General features: G+C 42.1%; 1 protein-coding gene across 1 annotated transcript in view; it reads right to left on the reverse strand.

Annotated features, from left to right (window-relative positions):
* Nucleotides 1-14,260, reverse strand: part of abca1b (ATP-binding cassette, sub-family A (ABC1), member 1B) — a 45,563-nt gene extending 31,303 nt beyond the window's left edge. The window contains exons 1-5 of the mRNA XM_042303116.1: nt 14,101-14,260; nt 9,695-9,805; nt 8,056-8,149; nt 5,556-5,697; nt 5,216-5,334 (exon numbers count right to left, since the gene is read on the reverse strand). Coding sequence (XP_042159050.1) covers nt 5,216-5,334; nt 5,556-5,697; nt 8,056-8,149; nt 9,695-9,778 — 439 coding nt within the window. The 5' untranslated portion in view covers nt 9,779-9,805; nt 14,101-14,260. The remainder of the gene's footprint in view (nt 1-5,215; nt 5,335-5,555; nt 5,698-8,055; nt 8,150-9,694; nt 9,806-14,100) is intronic.
* Between the last annotated feature and the right edge of the window lie 735 nt (nt 14,261-14,995).

Here is a 14,995-nt window from a genome sequence, read left to right on the forward strand (position 1 = left end):
CCTTTCAAAGAACAAAAGCTGGAAGTGAGTCCAGTCACTAGTACTGGTAGCAGTGGGGGGTTAGGGGGACAAAAGGACAGTAGGTGGCAGATTCCTGGAACATTAGCTAGACGGCCGTTTGAAGACAGACGAGGTGAGGGGGTGGGGGTCAAATTGGGTCTCAGAAAATCTGGAGCCTTTGCAAAAGCTGACAGACTCCATTTGGTTTTACTGTCTAGAACCCCTGTAAATCATTATAAACGATTGTCAAAAGGAGTTACAAATTAGCAACAAATTTTACGCCAATGAACCATGAACATGCGTTAGAATTTAGTGACAGACAATTGAATCAATATTTGTCCACTGGTTACAGTACATTAAGAATCCACCACGCCCCCCAAGGACACCTTTCAGCAAATCCACTTTGACAAATCCTTCAGTGTATTGACCGGCTTTGTGAATTCCTGTTTTGTCTCTGGAAGTAAGCCATAGGCTTGATTTTTACATGACGGCCTGACAAAACATTGGTGGCCCTAGGTCTTGTTCATGCTCCTTTTGTTAATTGTGAGATTAATCAATCTAGATATTTTCCACATATCAAGTTAGAATCAAGCTGTAAGATGTGTGCTCTGAGAACACCAAAAAGTTCAGACTTCCTGAAATACACTGGATCCAAAGCAATTTCAAAAGTCAATGCAAGATTATGCAAACCCACAAAAGCATTGTTTTTAGAAATTGAGACCTAACTATCTACTCTTTTAGATAGATGGCTCCATTATAAATACCATTTACAGTGCCAAATTCAATCAACTAAGCCATGGGTCCACATTGAACCCCAAAAGTAAGACGTCACTGCCAAAAATAAATGATATTCAGATAAAAATTTTAAAAAACATGACATGGAAAAATATCTGATTCTTTTGTCCATGTGAAAGCTGTGGTAGTGAGGGCTTTGTGGAGAGCACAGTCCGGTCAAAGCTCTGTTCACAAACTCAATGACAACCAGTAGCATAAAAAGAGGGAAACACACAATACCTGGCAGAACCTTTCAAAGAGTCCACTTTGGTCATGCAAACACTTGCTGACATCAGATTTATTGTGGAATTTGCTTATTCAGCTTCAGATCTCTGTTAAAACTGTTCAACTATCTATCCTCCATTTTAACCACTTGACCCCAGTCGCACAAAGAAGCTGAAATGTTTACTGTACAAACTAACAACTAGATTCTAAGAACCCCCCTGGCCTCATCAGACAGGTTTTCAGAAAGGACTGATTAACGGATATCATCAACGTGGATTATCAGGAGTATCTTGATCAGACCCGTGGCTGTGCAAAAGTGCTTCATTAGCATATAGTCCATGCACTGTGAACTCAGGAGCCTGAACATTATCAACAACCAATACTGAAGGGATGTTACATCATCACTGTTCATACTTCCACATAACAGCAATAAACCAAGCCATGTTGGTATGAGTCACAATTAAAATATCCCCCAGCCCCATCAAACTACACTGGCTTGGTTTATCAATATCATGCTTAGACTAGTAAATAGGATGGACTGAAGCACAAACTGATTAGCAAAATCAAATAAATGAATGGGAGTGTTTTAAAACAGGTGGCCACCATCATGAAAGCCATGTCATAAGAGACAGACCTAGCATAACCGTTCATCGGCAGGGTAGCCTAGTGGTTAGAGCGCTGGACTAGTAACCGAAAGGTTGCAAGTTCAAATCCCCGAGCTGACAAGGTACAAATCTGTCGTTCTGCCCCTGAACAGACAGTTAACCCACTGTTCCTAGGCCGTCATTGAAAATAAGAATTTGTTCTTAACTGACTTGCCCAGTAAAATAAAGGTAAATAAATAAATACATCTTTATTGCCACTCGCAAAGGCTCAAATCAGATATCACTAAATTACCTTCTTAATTAAATTCCTACTCCAGTCTACTTTTCAGCTCATATATCACATGATTTGCTTAACAAAAGGCACATCTCAATAGGTGGTCCAGGTGTCCTCATGACATGGCACAACTAGGAGGGGGGCATTTCCTCTTTTGGTCTCTATTGCGTGGTGAGGAGTAGTCGTCTACTGTGATTGGAAGCGACTTCACCATTCATTTTCTTGATTCAGGTTCACCCAAACATCGTTTTAAGCTTTGTTTTACTATAGACAGTTACAGTTGATTTTGGGATTGTATATTGATTCGCTCTCCTTAAATATTTATCATGTAATGTATTCGTTTAAGTCTCTGAATTGTTTAATCAAACTTTTTTTTAAATCCCAGAAATGTTCCATATGTACAAAAAGCTTATTTCTCTTAAATGTTGTGCACAAATTTGTCTACATTCCTGCTAGTGAGCATTTCTCCTTTGCCAAGATAATCCATCCACCTGACAGGTGTGGCATATCAAGCAGCTGATATCGATTTGCTGAGGAGTATTTCTGTCTGTAATAAATTCCATTTGTGGGAAAAAATTATTCTGATTGGCTGGGCATGGCTTCCCAGTGGGTGGTGTCCAAGGCTGCACCCCTGCTCAGTCCTGTTAAATCCTCACGAGTGGCACAGCAGTCTAAGGCACTGCTTGAGGCGTCACTATAAACCTGGGTTCGATCCCAGGTTCTCACACAACCGGCCTAACTATCCAGGACTCAGGGTATACCTAATTATCCAGGACTCAGCGTATACCTAATTATCCAGGACTCAGCGTATACCTAACTATCCAGGACTCAGCGTATACCTAACTATCCAGGACTCAGGGTATACCTAATTATCCAGGACTCAGCGTATACCTAACTATCCAGGACTCAGCATATACCTAACTATCCAGGACTCAGCGTATACCTAATTATCCAGGACTCAGCGTATACCTAACTATCCAGGACTCAGGGTATACCTAATTATCCAGGACTCAGCGTATACCTAACTATCCAGGACTCAGGGTATACCTAATTATCCAGGACTCAGCGTATACCTAACTATCCAGGACTCAGGGTATACCTAATTATCCAGGACTCAGCGTATACCTAACTATCCAGGACTCAGCATATACCTAATTATCCAGGACTCAGCGTATACCTAACTATCCAGGACTCAGCGTATACCTAATTATCCAGGACTCAGCGTATACCTAACTATCCAGGACTCAGGGTATACCTAATTATCCAGGACTCAGCGTATACCTAACTATCCAGGACTCAGGGTATACCTAATTATCCAGGACTCAGCGTATACCTAACTATCCAGGACTCAGGGTATACCTAATTATCCAGGACTCAGCGTATACCTAACTATCCAGGACTCAGCGTATACCTAATTATCCAGGACTCAGCGTATACCTAACTATCCAGGACTCAGCGTATACCTAACTATCCAGGACTCAGCGTATACCTAACTATCCAGGACTCAGCGTATACCTAATTATCCAGGACTCAGCGTATACCTAACTATCCAGGACTCAGCGTATACCTAATTATCCAGGACTCAGCGTATACCTAACTATCCAGGACTCAGCGTATAACTAACTATCCAGGACTCAGCGTATACCTAACTATCCAGGACTCAGCGTATACCTAACTATCCAGGACTCAGCGTATACCTAACTATCCAGGACTCAGCGTATACCTAACTATCCAGGACTCAGCGTATACCTAACTATCCAGGACTCAGCGTATACCTAACTATCCAGGACTCAGCGTATACCTAACTATCCAGGACTCAGCGTATACCTAACTATCCAGGACTCAGCGTATACCTAACTATCCAGGACTCAGCGTATACCTAACTATCCAGGACTCAGCGTATACCTAACTATCCAGGACTCAGCGTATACCTAACTATCCAGGACTCAGCGTATACCTAACTATCCAGGACTCAGCGTATACCTAACTATCCAGGACTCAGCGTATACCTAACTATCCAGGACTCAGCGTATACCTAACTATCCAGGACTCAGCGTATACCTAACTATCCAGGACTCAGCGTATACCTAACTATCCAGGACTCAGCGTATACCTAACTATCCAGGACTCAGCGTATACCTATTATACTTCTGCAGACATTTTCTACCATCAGCCAAAGTGGATACACAGGCATGGCAAATACCTAATTCATTACAGTGGTACTGTATTTGCCTTGAAATGTAAGTATTATCTGTGTTGTCTGTGTATTATCTGTGTATCTGTGTTGTATCTATGTTGATATACTACTCCAATGAAAGGCTTATCCTTTAATAAAGTCCATTACCCAAGCTAATGTAATATAAGGTCACCTGACTAAGGTAGCACAGTCTTATTTTGTCTAATGCGAAACACACCATTAACCCAGCACACAGTAAGTATGGAAGTACGTAAAATCTGTCCTATCTTGAATGGCATATGAGAATACCTTCAAGCCATGCGGCAGGCAGCCTAGTGGTTAGAGCGTTGGGCCAGTACCGGAAGTTTGCTGGATCGAGTCCCCAAGCTGACAAGGTAAAAATCTGCCGATCTGCCCGAGCAAAGCAGTTGACCCAAAGTTCCCTGGGCGCCGAAGACGTGGATGTCGATTAAGGCAGCCCCCCACACCTCTCTGATTCAGAGGGGTTGGGTTAAATGCGGAAGACACATTTCAGTTGAATACATTCAGTTGGACAACTGACTAGGTATCCCCCTTTTGCCTTTTCCCAATGGCCTGCCACGACCTGTCAGTTGGGAGAGGCTCTGCCGGCTTTCATCCATCTACTGCCTCAAACCATCTCACATATCGCCACCACTGTCACTCTAAACACAGCATTGTCTAAGTGCTCATAAATAAAATGTCATTATAGAAGAAATCTGGGTGTGAAATTGAAGTGGTATAATATTAAATCAGTTTTAAAATTATAACTATCCATCCACAGCCATTCACAGGCACAGGAGGAGAATCCAGAAGGCAGGTTGGAACAGGACAAAAGAGGATGGGGGAGTCCCGCTGTGAGTCAGCACAGCGTAAGGGAATTAGTGTAAACCCTCTTTTTTCTGCCCAGACGTGGGCGTACAGTAACTCTCCGGGGCACGCCCAACAGGGCGTAAAGTTCAGGGCAGACAGAGATGTACTATGTAGACCTGGAATGAGTCTTGATTCAACTTCAGTGAAAATACTGTCTATTCTAGGCTTTGAGTTCATGAACATTCTGCTCAAATGAATAGGCCCCTGGTGTTTCTTGTGAATGTAGTAATGTGTACAGTGAACAATGGTTTATATAGAGGTGACTCTTACCTTTGGTGTTGGCCTGTAGTGTCTTCAGGGCTTGGATGAGGCCTTTAAAGCCATCCAGATTCCGGTCATTCTGACTGTACAGCAGGATCTTCTTGGCATCGGAGAACAGACGAGAGATTCTGCAGACATCCACAGATTAACACAGAATAAAATTGAATCAGTTCAATTCAAGTTATAAACAGGATATTTACAGGAAACATTAAAGTGACCAATTTCTTTATTTGGAAACAATGATGTTATTAATCCAATGAAGCGGATGAATCATAAAATAAAGTGTATTCATGTTTTTATATTTTAAAAACAAATCAGATACAGAGATGCAGCTTGGGGTGGGACTCACATGGACTCGTTGAAGTTGCCCACGACCCCGGGGGACTCTCCAGGAGTGGGGTTGCGGAAGCAGGGGTTGTTGGCGTTGCAGATGATGCCTTGGATCCAGGGCAGGGTGCCCGCCGAGGGCATGGCCTTGTTGGGGAAATGACCTGAGCGAGACACCGGGAGAGATACCATCAGTAACGTCACTGTACAGTCGTCATAAGACACAAATTGTGGTGCTTGAAATTCAATCATTTATACAGCACATTCAAAACCACATCTCTGGTTGTATAGCAAAACACTTTTGGGGGGACATTTTTGACATATTTAGTCTATCAATACACTATCTACAGAGAATGGACTGCAGAGAACACAGGGTAATTCCAGTCACGTTGGATCTGATACTGAGACACTTAAATAGCCTCTATATCAACCCGACGGAACTACTTGAGGTGGTCTTTGAACATCACCTACAGAGTTTCAAAATTCTATTTTTGTCTACGCAAAAGACACCTAACTGATGTGTGTTCTCAGATTAATTTATCGAGCTGGTGGCGGATGAGCTAGCATCAGCGTAACCACGTCTTGTCCCATCTTGAAGGCTTCACTGCAGCCTCAGGCCTTATCAATGTGAGGGAGTGATTGCCTAAGTACAATGTACAACCTTTGTCCCCTCCTAAGGTGCCATCCCTCCCTCCCCGAGAGGCTTGCCTTTATTTGTGTGATGAGTTAAAAAAGTAGGCCCGCTATCAGTAAACCTGAGGCCTGCCAACTGGCCCATTACTAAGAAAAGCAGAGATAAGAAATAACCCCACATAGCCAATTGCTTAGCTGATTCAGGGCAGCCATATTGCCTTTCAGAGTGATCGTCATCGACGGCCTATAAAGATTATGAGTTAATGAACTAGTGGGTGATAAATGTGAATCCTAAATGCATTTTAGCTAGGCAGTTTTCAAACTAGCACCACATTAATCTGAAACCATTTGAAATCTTCCAAACTAGCACCATATTCAACTCAAATGCTTTGAAATCTTCAAAAAGAGCAATGGGTATTTGGAGTCTTATTGCACGGTCACATTTCTTTCATGGTTAATATCCATCCCCTAAAGCAATAGGTTAGGCCCTGTGCAAGGAAGACCCTGTCTTTCCTATGGGGTGTAGGAGAAGTTACAACATGCTCAGACCCACGTGCTGTATGACTCACACCATAAGTATCCCTGTGCCTGGTGCCTAACCAAGACTTTTGGAAGAACTGAAAGCATTTCACCCCTAATGCTTCTGCTTTCTGGCAGATGGACAAAGCGCAGGCTTCCGGGAATGAAAGAAAGCGGATATTCTGACGTAGACAAAGATTTCTCAGGAGATGTGTTCATCCCATTGATAACAGTTATTAGTAGCTATGCGAATGCTTTGTCCCACACAACTGTATCCTGAAGCAGGTTTGTAGGCTATTACACAAAGTAGGATCAATAAGAATGCAAGTCCCATACAAAGAAATAATAGTTGCTTTAGCAAAGAGAAGGTAACCGGCAGCTTCATTGATCCTGTTCTGTGAACTGACCCCAGTGATATAATTAACTGAAGAATTCTCTAGCGTATCATTCCGGGGAAAACAGGCTTTGGTTCAGCAAGTGCATTTCCATTATATAAGCTTTTCCCATACCCGTGCCAAAGATAGTCTCCGAGGGCCTTGCGACTTTTATCAGCTTTCACATATAGAACCTTGATAATGAGATTAGAGCAGTAATAAAGGCATGGTAAACTCTAACCCCCCCATAAAGTCACTGATATGTCCACAGGCAATCTGAGCCACCTCACAAACGAACTGTCCAATCAAACAGAAAACAATCAAACTTATGTTTGTACAGTTTTGACTAATCAAAGAGACATTTTGTTTTGACAAAAAAAAGCTCCGGTGATTAGTATTGGATCTATTGTAATGTTCATATCGGAGGCTTCATGCAGGAGAAGTAAAGGGATACATGCCCAGTGGGAAGAAATCTTCTGTCAGGCTTTAGATAAAAACCCATTAACAGAGGTATATCTGCCATCCCATACCAGAAAATTGATTAGCAGGACAGAATATTCCCCATATAACAGTTAACGCATAAAACACCCAGCATACACACCAGATAAGGACCTATCATAAACAGTTCAACACGATTAGGCTGCTGTTGGACTGTGAAAATGTATGTCTTTTTTCTTCTCCATAGTGGGTTTACTCGAGTGGCCAGCACGTAGCAGTTTCCGAATAAATGACTGCACATGGCATTGTAGCATACTAGTGCATGGTATAGCTAGCTTGTATACTGTAGCATCAATGGCTTGTATCTTTGGCAGTGTACAATATGTATACATGCGACAACATAGTTCATCCACAGAGTCCAAATACAAATGCCTCCGTGGCCACAACAACAGGAGTGGTTGAACAGCCATTTGGGGTGTGGGGTGGGGAATTCAGTTGAGTGTCTTGTGGAAATGTGTCTGTGTGTAAACAATGACGAGGGGGGTGCATCATACTTACATTCATGTTGTTCGTACGGAGGGTAGTTCAGTCTCACTGATATCAAAATGAAGAAGATCAACAGGGGCCATACTATCTCAATCAGCAGTTGGAGCTAGAGAAGAAAACAAGAGAAGGCCAGTTAGCATTTATTACAAGGAGCGTGGCCCATGGTAACCATTACTACCCCCCCCATTTATAACCATAAGCCTAGCTTGTCAGCTAATAGTCTGGAGCGCTCAAAAGCTGCCATTCAAAATGGCTCCATCACTACACCATATAATAGGTCTGCATCAACGCTATACGCAGGGATGATGTAGCTGTCATAAGACAGCGTCTATTAGGACTGCATTCCTAATAGACGCAAAGCGATCAATACAACCAACCCCCACTTCAAAATAGCCAATGTTGCACACCCACATCCAGCAACAGAAGTCATCTCTGTTCAAGGGTTATCAGGTGCATGCTGATTGGATTAGGAGATGGAGAGAGATGCTACTCCAGCACACGTAAAGCCATCTAGAGGCAGGGTTCTAGCACAGGTGGGAGACAAAGCTGTAGTAGCAATTAAAGCGAACACTGCTAAGATACAGCTCTGTCCCTTTGGGCATGTAGCATATTACTTTCCAGTAAAACTTTTTTTTTTGACTACTTGAATAAAGGAGCCCACGTCTCACATCTAATACACCGTAAAATCTCCCTCCAGTTAAGGGAATTGCTTACAATAGTTATTGTAAAAATCAAATCAAATGTATTCTTCACATACAGTTTACAGCAGGTATAAAAGGTACAGTGAAATGCTTGTTAGTTCCCTCAACAATGCAGAACATTAATCAATAATAACAATGAAAGGAGTCAAGTCAAAAATAACAAGTAATAGAAGAGGTAGTATGCACAGTAATAATGGACTGGATTTACAAATATAAAGTGGGTAGTGGAATCAATGGTATATATTGGAACAGCAGCGTTGACTGTGTGTGTGAGTGTGTGTATGGGTGTTTGTGTGTGTGTTTGTGCGTGTGTGTGTTTATGGGTGTTTGTGTGTTAGGGTTGGATGTGTGGGTTGTCAGTGCAAATAATTTATCCGGTGCAAATAGTCTCTAAGGTGCAGGTCTGTCCAGGGAGACGACTAGCATAAGCTTTTCAGCAGTCTGATGGCCTGGTGGTAGAAGCTGTCTCGAAGCCTTTTGGTCCGGGACACGATACTCTGATAGCGCTTGCCAGACAGTAACAGAGTGAACAGTTCGTGGCTCGGATGACTTGAGTCCTTGACAATCTTTCGGTCCTTCCTCAGACCCCGGCTGGTGTAGATGTCCTGGAGGACAGGGAGATCGCCCCCAGTGATGTATTGGGCCTACCACAGTGCTGATCTTACTCTTATAATAGGAGAACAGGACATGACCCCTCTTTGAAACTAAACAGCTATTGAACTATTGTGTAAAGTATGATTTGCTACAAAGAAAGAATTTAAAAACTGTAGACCTGGTGTATGACAATAATAAAGTAAATACATTTGTTTGAAATACACTGTAAACATTATAACAGAAGAACATAATTATACATCCTCTTTTAAATTGTCCTATCAAACAAAGCCTCGGGAAAAAGTCCCAATTCCTATTTCACCAATTCACACAATCTGATTTAAAGATGTTCTGCTTACCGTTTGCCTTCTCCTGTAGGTAAAGTTCTTCCACAACAACAAGCCCAGCTGAGTTGAGATGGACATCTCTACTCTGGACCTCATCCACTCAAGCTTCCCTCCAGCTCCAAACTGAAATGACACACAGGCAGTGGTGACTGTGGGTAAAAAGTCCAGCCAGCCAGCACACAGCTCAAAGGTACAAGGTCAAGGGTCATTTGTCTAGTTGACAACATCTCTCCAATAGGTCCTCCTCACATGGGAACTTATTCTGCACGGTGTCCCCACTCAGTTCCCAAGCAGACTTTATGAGAGTGAGGATGGGTTGAGGGGACGTATTTACAGGTTATTAGTGGTTCTGTCAGTACAAATCGTGTTTCTGATGGTCCAGATTTGGAGTGTATATCTTTGCAGATGTTCTTTATATCTGGTCAGAATCACTGATACAGGCCCTCCTCCACCCTCTGGGGTACGGATAATGATTATGTCTCCAGAGAAACCTAGATGCAAATAAAAGTATTTTGTATCAAATTACTCTAGGCAGAATTAGATGTTTTTGGTTTGGGTCAAAATGACCCATATTCATGCAGAAACACAAAACATGATTTAGATTTGTTTATGAAAAATGTAAAGTATTAAATAAACCACCTTGTGGGGGTTATGACCAAAAATATGCCCCAAGGGTCAGATGCCCCTATGACCCCAGTCAGAATCTGAGTTCCATCTCTCTCTGGACCCCTTTCCCATGAACTGTGTGACTGACTGACTCTGCTGCTAGCTAGGCATCTTGTTCGTTAGCTATAGCTGTGTAGCAACTTAGCCAACCAGGCACAGGTAGATAGATGGTTTAAAGCAGCTCTGGCTCCATGTTCATAACTAAAACTGATAGCTAATTTGCTTTGTTGCGATGACAATACATTCACCTGGATATTAGCTAATTGCCAGGGTAGCTAGCTAATGAACTCCCTCGGAGTATAAACTAGAACATCTACGGTCATGAAGCAGAGCTAGACAGAATTCCCGCCTAGGGATGAGAGCGCATCATTGCACCGGTTAAACACCGAAGCATGCCTTTCCTCACATGCACAATTGTAAACAACATAAATACATCCAGGCGTTTGGCTGCACCATGTTTTACTGGACATATATGGCCCTAACTTCATAGACGAGGGATAAAACACTGGGTCACAGGGATGAGATTCGCGCAAAATGGATAACTGTTTATGTTGTTCAAGTGGCATGAATCGGAGTTTGCACAAAATGTATTTTGTTTGCATTGTAAACATGCATCATTCAGTTTTGACTGCTAGTGAGGCTCCTGGCTTTTCAGGATATTGAAATTACAAATCACAAGGGTTATTTGTCCTTATGGTTAAAAGGCATATGAAAACACTGAAACTGGAAACAAGCTATTGAATGATCAGTGATCATCACCATTTGAAGCATGTAATTTAACTAAATATATTTACTTACATTTAGGCTACAATTGTTGTAGGCTAAGTGGGAATGAAACCATCATGGTACAGAAGGAGAATGCGTTCCTATTTCTTACTTACTTTTTTCAAACTACATTGTAGGTTAAGGGCCCTATAAGTAAGCATTTCACAATAAGGTCTACACCTGTTGTATTCGGCGCATGTGTGACAAATACAATTTTATTTGGTCGGAGAGAATTAATTAATAAATAGATTGAATGAATGTTTATATTGAGGGAACGAATAAATAAAATAAAAAAACTGAACGGATTAGTCTGGACAGTTTTTTCCTCCACCATGGCACATTAGGGCTCCTGAGTGGCGCATTAGGGCTCCTGAGTGGCGCAGTGGTCCAAGGCACTGTATCTCAGTGCTAGAGGCCTCACTACAGACCCTGGTCCAATCCCGGGCTGTATCACAACCGGCCGTGATTGAGTCCCATAGGGCGCCGCACAATTGGCCCAGCGTAGTTAGGGAAGGGTTTGGCCAGGGTAGGCCGTTGTTGTAAAATAAAAATTTGTTCTTAACTGACTTGCCTTGTTAAATAAAGGTAAAATAATTGTTTTTTAAAGTGTCTCAGCATGAACCCAATAAATGGAGCATGGGTATAAGTGAATGAGTGAGTAGGCTACACAGAAATAGAGGACTCTAGTGCACAAAAGCCTGTTTTAGAATGCACCACATTCAACATTTTGAAGAAGTCAACTGGGTGAGACTTCCTATGGGTTAAGGAAGGATCGCATAATTCCTCCAGGTCACCAGGAGGGATCAGCCAATGAATTATACTTGTGAGAAAACATTCCATAACTGCAGGTGGCAGTAAATCATCAATCTTTGTCTTTATACCTGTTCAAACACAACCTAGGTTGCAGTGTCGACCCCGCCCTGTGCAACTGGGTCCTGGACTTCCTGTCGGGCTGCCCCCAGGTGGTGAAGGTAGGAAACAACATCTCCACTCCGCTGATCCTCAACACTGGGGCCCCACAAGGGTGCGCTCTCAGCCCTCTCCTGTACTCCCTGTTCACCCACGACTGTGTGGCCATGCACACCTCCAACTCAATCATCAAGTTTGCAGACAATACTACAGAGGTAGGCTTGATTACCAACAACGACGAGACAGCCTACAGGAGGTGAGGGCCCTCCAAGTGTGGTGTCAGGAAAATAACCTCTCACTCAATGTCAGCAAAACAAAAGAGATGATCGTGGACTTCAGGAAACAGCAAAGGGAGCAGCCCCCTATTCACGTCGACGGGACAGCAGTAGAGAAGGTGGAAAGTATTAAGTTCCTCGGTGTAGATATCACCGACAAACTGAAATGGTCCACGCACACAGACAGTGTGGTGAAGAAGGCGCTACAGCTACAGCGCCTCTTAAACCTTAGGAGGCTGAAAAAATGTGCCTTGTCACTCGTAAACACTCACTAACTTTTACAGGTGCACAATTGAGAGCATCCTGTCGGGCTGCATCACCGCCTGGTACGGCAACTACACTGCCCACAACCTCTCCAGAGGGTGGTGCGGTCTACACAACGCATCACCGGGGGCAAACTACATGCCCCCCAAGACACCTACAACACCCGATGTCACAGGAAGGCAAAAAAGATCATCAAGGACAATAACCACCTGTTCACCCTGCTTCCATCCAGAAGGCGGGGCCAGTACAGGTACATCAAAGCTGGGACAGAGAAATAGAAAAACAGATTCTATCTCAAGGCCATCAGATTGTTATACAGCCACCACCAGCACAGAGGTGGCTGCCTACCTACAGACTTGATACCATTAGCCATTTTAATACATGGATCACTAGTCACTTTAATAATGCCACTTTAATAATGTTTACATCTCACATGTATATACTATATCCTTCACTATCTATTATTTTCTATCTCTTGCATTTTTGCCGCTCTGTTACTGCTCATCCATATATTTTATACTTATATATTCTCATCCCATTCCTTTAACAGATTGTGTGTATTAGGTTTTGTTGTGAATTTGTTAGATATTACCTGTTAGATCCTGATGCACTGTCTGATCTAGAAGCATTTCACTACACTCACAATAACATCTGCTAGCCATGTGTATGTGACCAATAAAATGTGATTTAAGTGTGCACTATGTAACCTTTCAGTTTGTTTACCATAGAAGTAGTAGAAGAAGAAAATGTACTACTTTAAAATTGAGATGGCCTCAATGACGTTGCCCATGCTTGCACAGACGCCATAACGGGAAATATACAATGTTGCGTCCTCTATCTCTACCGTACGCTACTATCAGCTTCTCTACCGGTGTTTGAAGTGACAAGCTCAGTCTAGGCTATTGTCTCCCTGTCTTTTGTACTCACAAGAGCCAGGTGGGCTGTTTGTGTTATAACTCCCGCAGGTAATACGACAATATAAATGACTCAATAACATGTTATTTTGCTGGGCTTCACATTGACGTCCCTTGCTGTAAATTAAAAACAAAGTAACTTGTTTCTAAGTTGTTTATTAACTTGTTTGGTGGCAAAATGTTGTAGAACAAGTACAGGGATAACTCTGCAAAGAATGTAATTTAATAGAAAATATGGGATCGTTTTTTAAAAGTCAGTTTATCACAATGGGTGAGAAGATTCGTGCCATGCGGTGTTCTCCGCATGCTTGGAAAAATCTAATATTAAGTCCTTTTCCTAAATTAGTAAATCACTGTTACATAACTATACATAATGTGGTTGTAAATGTGACGGAAGGCTAGTCTACATCGTGTTTTATAATTAAGTACAACAAAAACTACAACGAACACATTTTTTGCTATAAAACAAAATATATATAAGTGATGCGTTGTTGAAAAGAAAAATAGCAAACGTTTGCCATATAACTCCGTTATATTTTCAGCTTTCTTTCTAGCAGATAGGACTACCATTAAAAGAAGAGAATAAACAAATGACAGACAATTAATCAGTGGAAAATCGAAATACCTTTTCCCAAAGGCACGAAATCAGACCCTTTCAGCATCAATTGTGTTTCCTCCTAAGCTAAACCACACTTCTTCACCACTTTTTGAAATATTTTTGATCCTGGCTTGTTATCCAGGCATGTGTGACCTGTACACAGAGGAGGAGAATCATCTGGATCTAGAAAAGCTTTTATATGGAGTGAACCTTGGCTACATCCGCCTGGAGAACTACAGGGGTTACTCTCGGTCATGGAGATGTTCCGTGATTAAATCCCCCTAGTGGAGCACATGTAGACTCGGGGCTACTCGCACTCCCCGACCTCCTTAACATCTGGAACTAATGATAATCGAAATAAAAACAATAGACCTACATGTATTTAAAGTAGTAATAACCTTCCCGGGACTACATTTCGTTTGGGTAAACAGTTGGGTTTATACGCCATCGTCTTTCCACAAATTCTGTACATTTTAGTTAGACATTTTAGTCATTTAGCAGACCCTCTTATCCAGAGAGATTTACAGGATCAATTAGGATTAATGAAGTGCCTTGTTCAAGGGCACATCGACAGCCAGCTCGGCTATTCGGTCACTGGCCCAATGCTCTTAACCGCATTTTCATTCGGATTATTCAGAATGAAAACGAACAATCACTGACGCTGAATATGTTTTTCCATGGATTTAGATTAAACTCCATAATTTACTGTCAAAACATAATCTGGTCATGTTTACCTTTCATGAGATTCAACCATTAATTAGATATTTCCCCTGATTTCTTCCAATCATTTCCAGGTTGCATGTATCAAATCAAATTGTGTTGGTCAAATACACATATTTAGCAGATGTTATTGCAGGTGTAGCGAAAAGCTTGTGTTCCTAGCTCCAACAGTGTAGTATCTAACAGTGCAGAAGTAGCTAAA

This window comes from Oncorhynchus tshawytscha, linkage group LG21, assembly GCF_018296145.1.
Source record: "Oncorhynchus tshawytscha isolate Ot180627B linkage group LG21, Otsh_v2.0, whole genome shotgun sequence".
NCBI lineage: Eukaryota > Metazoa > Chordata > Actinopteri > Salmoniformes > Salmonidae > Oncorhynchus > Oncorhynchus tshawytscha.